The sequence below is a fragment of the Sinocyclocheilus rhinocerous genome, unplaced genomic scaffold (assembly GCF_001515625.1).
Source record: "Sinocyclocheilus rhinocerous isolate Xijiao unplaced genomic scaffold, SAMN03320098_v1.1 scaffold984, whole genome shotgun sequence".
Taxonomy (NCBI): Eukaryota; Metazoa; Chordata; class Actinopteri; order Cypriniformes; family Cyprinidae; genus Sinocyclocheilus; species Sinocyclocheilus rhinocerous.
This window is the reverse complement of record NW_015643603.1, coordinates 145087-158397: the sequence shown is the minus strand read 5'-3', so window position 1 is coordinate 158397 and position 13311 is coordinate 145087. Positions and strand designations below refer to the sequence as shown.

The following is a 13311-nucleotide window of genomic DNA, read 5'->3' as shown; positions in this document are numbered from 1 at the left end:
GAAGCACAAAATCACTTTTACGGACTTTTAAATTAAATGTTCCCTCCTGGTGGAATGACCTGTCCAACTCAGTCTGAGCAGCTGAGTTCTTAGCCATCTTCAAGAATCGGCTAAAAACACATCTCTTCCATCTTTATTTGAAATATTTATAACTCTAGCACTCTCTATTCTAATTCTATTCTTTAAAAAAAACACACACTTGTCCCATTTAGACTTGCACTCTATTCATTTGCTGATTGGTTTCTTAAAAAAAAAAACACTTGCTTTCTAATCTTTTTGTATTCTATCTGTTTTCTTTTCATTTATTATACAATTAACAAAAGCAAAAAAGACCTCTAACACTAGCTTGCTCTATTCTTTTTCTATTCTATCTGTTTTCTTTTTATTTATGATATTATTTAAAAAACCCTTGCTAGGTGTACTGCGTTAAGCAAACTGAGACTTGTTATAGTACTTGTATATCATTGCTCTTTTGTTGATTTTGATTGGTTCCATTGTCCTCATTTGTAAGTCGCTTTGGATAAAAGCGTCTGCTAAATGACTAAATGTAAATGTATAACAGCACGAATACAGTACTAATCATTGCATATAAAATTGCTGGTAATTTTTAATCAGTCTATGCTAGCTCTATTTGTTATTTCTGACACAAAGGCAGATTACAAAGGTCAGCGTTACAAGAGATGTTTGGTAAAGTTCCTTTTAGTGTCAATACATGTCTCTTAGGCAGAACGGGGAAGAGAGACAGACAGAAAGAGAGCAGCAGATTACAGTCGACAGAGACAGAGCGACACGTAGACCTGCTGTTTAACTGTGTGGAGGAGGAGGTAACAATTACCTTTTTAAACATTGTTTCACATATATACTGTAGATAAGCTGTATAAAGAACTGAGTTGTGGGTGAAAACAAGGCCACTTCTATCTGTAATGCAGAAGTCTAATGAGGAAGTGAACTGGACCACTGAGTTTACTCTTATGAAAAGGTCCTCTTTACTATCATTATTCTGGAAAAGCCGCAACATAACTTCTGTTTTTTCAGAAATGTTAACAAAGACAGTTAAGTGAAGTGGTTTTCAAAACCTTGTTTTGTGAGCAAAAAGGTGAATATATGTTTGAGTTCCTTCATTTTGGTTCTATAATTGAAGAGGTTTTCATTCCTACACACAGCATAAAACAGGGTGGCACAAACAAACCCTAGAGATGTAATATCTTCTTGTGACCATTACCATACCCATAGCATATTTTTTGAACAAATGGTTGACTTCACACATGCTAGTTTCACAGGCTAAGCTACAGATTAAGACCATGAGTTATTTATGTGTAAATGTGGGTTATCATGGCTTCCGTCACTTCATACACCCATGTGGTTTCCATTATGACTGCTTGAACATTATAGACTACACAGCAAGAAAGCTCCTCACGTACCCAAGAGACAGCTGAAACCATATTGTGTTACAGAATAATTTTTGTGCTGGACTAAATTATTACTGATGTTTTACATTGGAAATCCACGTAAACACACATTTACTTATCTTAGTTTACTTATCTAAATGGTGACAAAAGGCTTCTATAGGTTTTTAATTAATAGACTACACTACCATTAAAAAGTTTGGGGTTAGTAATATATATATTTTAATGTATTTGTACAGTAACATAGTAAAATATTATTACAATTTAAAATGTTTTCTATTTGAATATATTTTAAAATGCAATTTGTTCCTGTTATGCAAAGCTGAATTTTCAGCATCATTACTCCAGTCTTCAGTGTCACATGATCCTTAAGAAATCATTCTAATATGCTGATTTGGTGCTCAAGAACCATTTCTTATCAATGTTGAAAACAGATGTGCTGCTTAATATTTTTGTGAAAACCATCATATACTCTTTTCATGATTCTGTGATGAAAAGAAAGTTCAAAATAACAGTATTTATTGAAATAGAAATCGTGTAACATCATAAATGTCTTTACTGTCACTTCTGATTAATGTGTCCTTGCTGAATAAAAGTACTTATTTCTTTAAAAGAAATAAATCCCACTGACCCCACACTTCCTAACACACACCAACTCTAACCTCAAATGAAAACTCACATTTTTAGTATTATGAAAGATTGTAAGAGTAAACCCACTTTAAAGGCTTTTCACAAATTAGGACATAGCTGAATGTCCCCAAACTGAGGTTTTATCACACATTTCTGGGGGACAATTATATCCAAGTACACACACACACACACACATAAAGAAAAGAGCTCCACTAATAGTTCAGGTGTAACAGTAGGGTATTTACTTCCTTTGGTGTTTACAAATGCTTCTGTTTATTAATATGCTGACAGAAAACTATTAATAATTCTAATAACTCATTGAAATGCATTTCTAATAAATAGCAATACAGTGCAGACCTCAATTCACACTTCACTGATATTAAAAAGAAAATAAAAGCATGTCAATGAGATGAACTTGAATAGAGGCACAGAAACAAATAAAAGTTGCTTTATTTGCAGATGAAGTCTGAAATGGAAGTGAAAGCCACACCTGCTTCTGCTGACATGTCATCTTAATCTAAAAAATAAAAATAAAAAACTTTTGAGATTTTGTTTTCCTTACAAAGCACATCTTATAGAAAGGAAACTTGATGAGGCCATTGGAAAATAAAATAAAAGAGGACAAAGCACTACTGGAATATTTGCATCAGAGCTGCACAACATGTAAGTCTGCTTGGGTTAAAACATGACAACATTTCCAAGGACTCCATCACACGACTTTCTTGGAATGTCTCAAAATGGTACTCAACAGAATATAAATTCCATGCACACACACACAAAATATGTTTCAAAGATGCTTCACTCAATCTTCAGTCAACCTCTGCTACATCAAACTGAGTGAGGCACTTACAAAGAGTGGTTTCAAACTAATCGGCCATAGTGACTAAAATAAACCCTGCTGCGGATCTAAAACGCGACGATCAGCGACACATCTTACCCACGACATCATTTACAATTTAAGCAGAATTTATGAAAGCATAACCTAAAAGTGATTCAAAGCATATCTGCACAATATGTGTGTACTTAACAGTTAATGTGCTTATATGGTACAGTAAAGTTACAGATTACAGTCACTTGGACGCATACAAACAGGTTAAAAAAAAAGTCTGAAGACTGTGGAAAGTGAAGAAGGGATTGACAGAATGAGCAAAAAGTTTGAGGAATGAACGGTAGTCCCTTTTTGCCTTCTCCCTCACTCAAATCCCAGCTTTCTCACGCCCTGCCCCTTCCTGTACAGAAATGTTACAAAGGAAATCCTGCATTTAGAAGCAGAACAAGCTAAATGAAAAGCTTTTTCATGGCTGAGCACTAAATGAATCTTAAAAGAGCCTCACGTACATCTACAATGTCACACTTTAGGACACGGAGTTAGCAAAAGCTAAAGAACGCTTCAAGCGAATACAACTTAAGTGGCAAACATGAACATCTTAAAATGAAAAAAATGAAATCACACATTATGGGGGAGGACGAAAAATCGTAATTCTCAACCGTAATTCTTAAAATCTGCCTTGCAAGCTACAATTGTGTCATCCCATACACGCTATACTTAGTACACTTGCAGTGTTACACACTAAACTTCACTAGTACTTAACCCACAGGATTTGTGCTTGTAAACACTATTCAAAAACACCTTTTTCATATAAATATATACATTTGTTTACTTATAAAAAGCCACTTTGTGCTTCGACTTCTTCACAGCAAATATATATATATATAGACATCTTTCACTTTTTTTTCTTAATTTTGTCCGTCTATGAACTAAGATTTTCCCTGGACCTTGGCAAAAAAGATTCTAGGTAAGGCTATAGAAACCTAGCCCCTAATGTTAAATGGGCAGGATTTGCGAATGCAGGGATGCCATCTATGGTAGGCTGGTGATGTCACGCTTGGGTGGGGGTCCATCGGGTTTACAGCTGGTCCCGTTAGCTTTGTCTTCAAACATCATAACCCTGTACGAGAGAAGAGAGAAAATTCATTAAGTCATTAGTGAAAAGGTCATTTCATTTCAACCATCAAATCTAAAATATTCCACAACTGGGGTGTAGATACAGGTGCATCTCAATAAATTAGAATGTCGTGGAAAAGTTCATTTATTTCAGTAATTCAACTCAAATTGTGAAACTCGTGTATTAAATAAATTCAGTGCACACAGACTGAAGTAGTTTAAGTCTTTGGTTCTTAAAAGAACCAAAGACTTAAACTACTTCAGTCTGTGTGCATTGAATTTATTTAATACACGAGTTTCACAATTTGAGTTGAATTACTGAAATAAATGAACTTTTCCACGACATTCTAATTTATTGAGATGCACCTGTATATATATTATATGCACACTTTTTATAATGAATTTAAAAAAAGAAAGTGAACTCCTCTTGCCACCTAAAATTGATTCATTTTAAATTATTTTTTATTCATTTTACATTTTTTATTTTCTGCTCTTATTTTAAAGCACTTCGAATTACCATTGTGTACAAATGTGCTATATAAATAAACTGGCCTTGCCTAAAAGTAATTAGAACCATCATTCAATGTGAAAAAAACCCACACCATTAAAATATTTATGGTAAACTATTTAAACCATATTAGCTTTGCAAGTATTTTTATGAATAAGTTTAATCTCCCCACCACTACAAGGGAATTTATTAAAATCAATTGTAATTTAGATAAAATATTTATATTATAATTATGTTATATATAATATGATCAGATGTCAATATTTTATCATGCACATACACTTTAGTCCTATGCTTCAAAGGATAAGGCTTCTATGTCCAAATGTAGGCATTTAAGAACATAGGGAGTTAAAAACACCACTCAGTGTCCAGCACTGGCTAGAAGCAATCCCAGCTTCCCACCGAGTAGATTAGTAGTGAGAGCTAGAGAGAATAAGTGCACTGTAAAAGACAGTAAAAAAAAGAGATTGGACCAGCCTGTGAAACCACAAAAGCTGGATCAGATACAATTTTGGAGTTACGAGATAAAAAAAGAGAACAGTGACAGTGCAGAACTGCTGATTGATCTATTCAGACCATAGTATGTGAGCGGAGTGCAGCGGCGTGATTTTTGACTGGAGTGAGGAGTGGACGTTTTTAAAGTCGGAGCGTCGTGGTTTTCACTCCACTACCGCTCCATCACGAGCACAATTAATGCTAACAGCCCATAATATAACTGCATTTGATCAAGAATTCACGCTTCATTTGGACAACTTTAAAGGAGATTTTCTCAATATTTAGATTTTTTTGCACCCTCATACTCCAGATTGTCCTATCCTAACAAACCATACATCAATGGAAAGCTTATTTATTCAGCTTTCAGATGATGTATAAATCTCAATTTCGAAAAATTTACCCTTATGACTGGTTTTGTGGTCCAGGGTCACAAATATCATTAGCTAGCGTGACAGATATATGGATCACTCGAATCAGAAAGAAGGTGAAGGCTATAATGACGGAGATGGACGAGTGCGGGAGGTTTTATCTCAAGCATGTTTGTTTGCAGCATGTGGGATGCTCAGTATTGATTGGGTGAATTCACGTTTTAAACAGTTTATTGTACAGGTAGTAAATCTCCGCTCTAAACTAATGTGCTGCTGCTACATTGCTACACACGCGCACACAGATCAGGAGTGTAGAAAATGGTCAACGCTGTCCTGTGATTTATCAGCTTAAAAATGGAAAAGTTACAGCATATTCTTTCGGTTTCTGAAGCAACTACAACACTCAGCTTCGCCATAGTAGAGAGATGCTGCACAGACAAGTGAGTCCAACAGTTATTTAATATAGACTTGGGCTAATTGGAGTGTTCCAATAAACCACATTAAACTCTCGCATAGTGTATTTATTTTTCGTTAAATATAAGTTCTGAACAGAACTTTGTGGTATTTCAAAACATACTGAAATATTTTAGCCACATATTTCATCATGGAGCAAAGGCACAGCGGTGTTTCTGAGAAATTGTTGCCGCTCCACTCCGCTCACATACTGTAATTCAGACCATGTGACTTTGTTTCAGGTAAACCTTGACATCTAGTCACAAATCACCCATTCACAATGTGTAGAATATAGACAGATGAAGATACACATCACTACAAACTAATAATAAATCAGTATGTCTCTACTGACACAACCAGTTATTAAAGACATCCAGCACAGCATGAAATGAAACAATCTCCATCTGCAGCATCAGAGCCAAGAACCAGACATTCAGTAATAGTGGTTATGACTAGTTCTGTTTACTGAGGCAAAGCACCAGACAACTTTAGCATGAAACTCAAATGATAGTTACACACAGGAATTATACCACAATTTGTGCAATTACTTTTCAAAATGTTCAGACAAACCAACTTCTGTCTGGTGTAGGCTACTTTAAAATGGGTGAAAAAAAGCCATCTATCAAATCTAGCGAGCAGAAAATCATAACATTTCATACAGACTCCCATTGTGTTTCCTAACTGTACAACAACGCATTTTCCACTATGTCTTTTCTCGCTTCCACAATTATATCTGAAATTATATTTCAGTCTGCTATAGGTATTTACTCATGGAGTGATCCAACATAAAGTATGACACCTCCAATGACTGTTCAACCACTATGTTCTGTAATGTCAAACCTGAGCACTTTGTGTGTAAGAGACTTCAGAAACTCAAGTCCACTCATCCACTCAAAAGCCTTGTGAAAAAATAGCTTAAGATAGTTTCAATGAATCATGAAACTTGGCACAAACTAGTGTTTGTCGCAAACAACCCAATTTTCTTTTCCAAACTACAGCCATGTTTTTCACAAAAAGAAAAAAGGAAGTTAAAGATTTTGTTTATCATTTCCATCGAGACTAGGGAGGTGTTTTTTTTTGTCATTGACGGCCATAATTAGGGGAAAGCTGCATCTCCGAACCCCACCCAAGAAAATGTGTGGTCTGTTATGTCATTGTATATTCAAGTACAAAATTGTGTCATTAAAAATCTTAATGTGACACAGTTTGTTTATTTTGAAAGTTTTAAAAGCTTTATTCGACAGTGAAAAGCCACAGTTTTTTGTTTAAATTCAAAAGAATGAGATCATGTGAAATAAATGAAATAAAAATACTGTCATAAAATAAATTGTTTTAGGTAGTATGAATTTTTTTTATTTTTTTTTAAACAAAATATTATTTTGTCACACTATTTTTTTTCCATTTCATTTGATAATTGCAACATTAACAATTGACAGCCTCTGTTTCATATTATCAGTCACTCAAGGCTGTTTATTTAGTGACTTGGGTATCGATTTAGTATTGATACAGAGGTACCAGAGGCTTGTACTGTACTAAAGCCAAATTTCTGGTATTGATCCAACCCCATGGTGATGACATCACCTGTGACAGCGGATCCCTCCACCACTGAGAGATAATGGCACAGATATGCTAATCCTGCACTGGATGTGCTGACAAGATTAAACACATCTAAAAATAGCTGGACTGTGTCAAAGCACTCGCCAGCAGGAAATAGCCTGACAATTCCACATAATGCCATTTGCCAATATTAAAACATGATGGAGAGAGAACATGCATGAAGAATCACAGAAACATGTCTATTGACATTTTCTTTTTCTCTATATTTTATTATTATATTGTTATTTAGAATTTTTTTTTGTCTATTCTCTTTATTATTAGTGTTTTTATTACCTTAAATTATATGCATGTCTGCACTATGTTTGTACTTTCTGTACTGGAAGCTCCTGACACCAAGACGACTTCCTTAAAGCAATAAAGCTCTTTCTGATTCTGAAACACGCATATACACACATACTTACAGTTTGAGAACAGCTGATCGCTTGCCAAGCATCATTTTCACAAAGTCCCCGTAGTTGATGGTGTCGCTGCAACCTCCCGTCACCTCGGAGATCATTTTCTTCATCTCCAGATGAGTCTTTGGCACACCCAACTTCTCCATCATTCGCTTCAAGCCCATCATGTCTGCAAAGGAAACACACACATATACAGCCATCATCACACAAACAAACAACAGTGAACTACTACAAACAGACTCTTACAGCTTGACAAGTAGATCCCTAATAAAGGTGGGATGGCTGACTAGTTGTTTACCAATGAACTAGTCAATTACTGAGGTCAGTATTTGGTCTGTATATTTGTTGAATATCTGGCATTAACCTTGTTGAAGGGCTGCATAGTACAAACGCAGACGGATGTCTTTGGCAGTTGGTTTGTGTTTTAAGTGAAGTATCAAGTTAAAAATAGTCTTGAAATAACTTGTGTCAAGACCCCTACTTTTTGTGTGAGAGTCCCCTAAGAGAGAGTCTGATTTGGTGTACATGACCTCAAAATAAGCGTAATTATACAGGATTTACTTACAACTGACTAGTTTGGCACAATCATAATGCTCACAGAAATGCATTCTGAAGATAACACCACATACATGTCCTCAGGGCTGGTACAACACCAAGCATACTACCATAGAGTAGAGCTACACAGAGCTGTCAGTGTTCATCTCTCCACACCATTTGCATTAGTGGAATGATTTTCTCCTCACTGTGTATTCAATTTTTGTGTCCCACATTATACAGTACGCCTCTCTCTCTCATAAAAACATACTTATTTGCTATCACAAACTACACATTTTTACAAGTATCCCATGAATCGCCCTCTAAAGTGCCCTTATTTCTGTGGCACACACTTCAGCTGATGGATTTACAATCAAGGTAAGGGCCTATGCCACTTTCCCCCAACATCTTATGTGGGCAAGCCTTCCATTTGCATAAAAAGGCATGTTATACATTTCTTAATGAAACAGAATTGGAAAACAGCACAGCTTGTCATCGTGATTTGACTTCATTGTTGTTAATCATAATAAAATATATGAAATAATTTTTTTATTATTTCTGTAATATTATTAATGTTATTAACCCCCTCCTGTGCTGTGTTTATGCCATCTGCAAAGTTGCTTTAAATGCACAGTAAGTAATACATTTTGACACATGTTTGCATGCATGCAGTGATTAATCATGCACAGTGAGACCAGACAGTTCAGGTGTTATTATTCAGGTAAGGTGCTATAAAGACTGACTTAACTTGCTTAAGATTTGAAATTGTTGCTCAATTTTTGCTCCCCCACAGCAACTTGAATCTTTTAGGGCAACAAACAACAAGCTTAAAGATTTGAATTCACAAGGTGTTCTTTTTGTATTTTTCTTTTTATTTACAATTTTTTTTAAATCTCCATCTCCTGTCATGAGTCACTCCTACTCTTTCTACAGCACATGATAGTGACCTTTAAGTTGGTTACAGGTGAGTTCTCATGTTTCCCATCTGTCAAGTGTGGTATCACCTACACAGTGAGCATGACAAAAGAGCCCTTCCCCACTAACACTCACAAAGTCTTAAATACATATGCACACACACACACACACACACACACTTACCGATCTCTCCCTGATCGTTCAGGTCAAACTCAGCATATTTATCTGTGGATTGTAAAAACAAGTTATATTTTAATAGCACACACACAGACACACACACAATCGCCAGCAACATCTGACAGTGGCAGCACTAGATCTAGAGGTCAGGCATGTGACAGCTGCGGTTCAGAGGGAAACAACAGAGAGGACATTTGAAAAACCCAGCATTTCTCTGCATTTTTTTTTTTTAATCGAAATTAAGCCTATTTCACAAAGGATGGCTGGCTATATCCGTAAATGAGGACATCTAGTACCAGATTTGAATCTTTGTCCTATTTGATTTGCTGGATTATTCTACTACTTCCTCTCTCTCAATCTGTGTTTCATTCTCACAATGAGGCTTCTGTCAGAGTGGACACATTGAGAGTGTAACGGAGTCACCGTGAGAGGAGGCTGATGGGAAGGAGAGGGTTACAATGGCCCCCTATGAACACAAACGCAGCCTGTTCACCTCTGAGCTCAATGAGTGCGTGTGAAACATAGCTGGCAAGAGAGGTCATCCGTTGAAATGCACTGACACTGCCTAAATGTAACTCACAATTTTCACTGACTGAATCACTCTCTCTAAATGTCTTTTTTTGGATGGTGATCCCTCTTATTCGCAAAACTATTCTTTTTCTCCTAACTCTCTCATTTCATTTCTGGTTTTAGGGCAGCGGTGTACACACATAATGACATTAGTGGGCCAAACACTGCGGCAAGTGCTCTGACTGTATGTGTGTGTGTGTGTGTGTGAGCATGCGCCTTCATTTCAACCATGTCAAGAGAAATCTCAAAGGTTTGGTGCTCCTCCTGTCCCTTGTGCTTTTGAATTCTGTCCTTTCCATCTTTCCATTTGCTCACTCTGTTTAACAAGAAATCATTGAAACATTCAGAGCCACTTAACCCCTATAACCTGATCACTGCCTCTTGATAATGACCCACAAACCCAAGTGTACACACTGAGGACGGCTGGTAGTAAATAATTCAGAGTTAAAGGAGGCCCTTGGGTCTAAAGTTAACATGAAACATGTCTTGCAATCCATTAAAAAAAACAACAACAACAATGATCTGACATATTTCTGACTGAAACAGGATATTCAAAGAAGGAAAAAAGTAGAGCAGACTAGACTGGATTGTGAAAAGTAGGCGGATGGAGGGGAGGGGTTGAAAAGTAAGAGGAACTCAGTCAGCCAAAAAGGAAAGTTGTTTCAGATAAGGATACACTGTTATTAAAAATTTTGGCTGACACAGATAAGCAGACGTTATGGCCGATAACCAATAAAATAGCTTATAATAAAACTTACTTAGACTATTTTGTCTAAATACATTAACCCACTCAAACCTAAAATCAATTATTTTAAATGCTACAAGTGAATGTAAGCATAACATTATATTGTACAGTAAAAATGGATATTAATTTTGAGATTTGTTAAGATTGCATTTAACAGTGTTTTTAAAGATAAACTAAGTGAGCATTAGATGACGGCAAAGATTGCCTAAATGTAAAAAACAGAAATTATATAGTTATTTTAACTGACATCGTCTATATCAGGGTTCCTCAAATCTTGCCCTGGAGGGCCAATGCGCAGCAGAGTTTAGCTCCAACCCTGATCAAACTCACCTACCTGTGATTTTCTAATGATCCTGAAGACATTGATTAGCATGCTCAGGTGTGTTTGATTAGGGTTAGAGCTAAACTCTGCAGGAAAGTGGATCTCGTGGGCCAGATTTGAGGGGCGTGTGCATTTCTCAACTTTTCAAGCGCCAATGGAGGTGTCAGCCAATCAGATCGCCTTATGCAAATACACTAGCTCAGGCACTAGCCAATTGCGGTCCAATGTAATTGGCTGTTGTCACTATGATGATCGCGTCAGAGCCAAGCTTCAGACACGCCCTCCGTCAAGCGTTGACGCCGACGCCCTGTGTGATATTGCGCCTCTAGTGTAAATATTGACTTTAAACTTCATGGGTCATCTTTTGAGCAGCATTAACATTAGAAAGAGAGGGAAGATGACTTCGGGATTCAGGTGGCTGAAGTTTGCATGCGGGTTTTCAGAGAGAAAAGTAAAACCACACTTAAGCTTTGACCAAAAGGCTCAGAGGACTGTTCGTTTACATTCCAGTTGTCCTTTCCCACACACACACACAAACCGTTATTTCCCTCTCCCACAAGAAGCACATGTCCAAAACCACAACAACGAGGGGGCAAGACCAGCACATTCCTGCAAGAAAGCAAGTCCATCACACATGCACAAACACCCACACAAGCTCTCTTAGCATTCATGCTACAAACACACAAACATGTGCGCATATAAACGCTGGACTATGTCGGTGTTTAAAATGTTTCAACTATCCTTTAGTTTGCAACTCTTACTTTTAAAAGAATTCAACTTCTCTGGCAAATCCTCTTCATCCCGGTACTTCTGATCTTCCATATACTCCTGCAAACAAGAGAGAGAAACAGAGAGTTAGCATGATCTCTAACTGGAACAGACTGCATGGCAGAAGCCCAGAGAGCGCGGGCAAGCATGTGTCAAAATATCTTAGAGTGCTAATTCTCCACCATGTAGTTTAATTCTCTAGAACAGTTTTGATGCCAAGGACACCCAAATATCCCCTTCCTAAAAAAACAAAAACTATATATTAGGGATGCACCGAAATGAAAATTCTTGGCCGAAGCCGAACAAAATGAAATACTGGGCCGAATACGAACACGTTTTTTTCGCATCTTTTCCCCCATGTAGGCCTATTTTGCCATTTTTTTCACCATTGCATAAATTAAATAGCCAAAATGTGCTTTTTACTATTTTGTCCTGCTTTTCAAATAAAAAATCAATTACAAAACAACAATTTAAAAATATTTACTTAACTCTGAATATTTTTAACATTCTAGCAGACATTATACCAACAAAGCACAATTTAACTAAAAATTAATAAGTTAGTAAAATAATATTGTTTGGCCATTTTTGAGATCAGGCATGTATTTTTTACTGTACAAATAAAGGCAGTCTTGCTGAGCAGAAGAGAATACTTTTAAAACATTAGAATATATTACAGATCCCAATTTGAACACTATGTGTGAATGTTATAATAAATGTATTAACACAGCTGTTGTAGGGTAATTATTATTATCATTAGGTCTATTATTGTCTTACTTTTTATTTTATTTTACGGAACCACAGTAAAATTACAATACTATCATTTATGAATGTCGATGGAGTTGTTGCTTTTTCTCGGCTTTTATTTTGGCAGAAACCCGCAGGAAGATCTGAGCTTCTTTTTGTTGACAACAGCATGCAGACTTATAAATGATTCTCATAACGATTTTGGGAAGATGTTTGTCGCACGTATCACATTGTCACATGCCTTTAAAAAAAGCCACAAAAATGTTACTGAGCAACTGACGAGTAACAGTTTCAGCACAAATTTTCCTGGCGCTTTGGACTTTGAACCCTGGCGCCACGAGCTCGTGCAGCGCTGCTATGAATGATTTCTGCGTCTTTCTCTGATAGTTTTAAATACTTTCACACTGCCGACATGTTTGCTGCATTAGTGTGTGCCTCTATTTGATCGCGTTAGTCATTGTTCGGTACATATTATTCGGCAGAACACCGAAAGAGATTTTTTTTTGCTATTTTCGGACGAATAATTTAGGTTGCCGAACATTCGGTGCATCCCTACTATATATTGTCGTGCACAAAAAGAGCCATATGTTTGGGAAGATTTCCCCACATAAATGTAGCACTTTTTAAAGTTGGTAATAGGGCTGCATGATAAATCGAAATGGAATCGAAATCGCGATTAGACAGAAGCTGCGATTGTCATGCGTATCTTTCAGTGAAGC

At 36.6% G+C, this 13311-nt stretch overlaps 1 protein-coding gene across 2 annotated transcripts in view; it reads right to left on the bottom strand.

Moving 5' to 3' along the window:
• Nucleotides 1-2468: 2468 nt before the first annotated feature.
• The window catches only part of LOC107757519 (allograft inflammatory factor 1-like), a 14020-nt gene continuing 3177 nt past the window's right edge, over nt 2469-13311 (bottom strand). For both annotated transcript variants that reach the window (XM_016575008.1, XM_016575006.1), the window contains 4 exons: nt 11842-11908; nt 9450-9491; nt 7824-7986; nt 2469-3985 (listed from right to left, as the gene is read on the bottom strand). In XM_016575008.1, the coding sequence (XP_016430494.1) occupies nt 3898-3985; nt 7824-7986; nt 9450-9491; nt 11842-11908 (360 nt within the window). In that variant the 3' untranslated portion in view covers nt 2469-3897. The remainder of the gene's footprint in view (nt 3986-7823; nt 7987-9449; nt 9492-11841; nt 11909-13311) is intronic.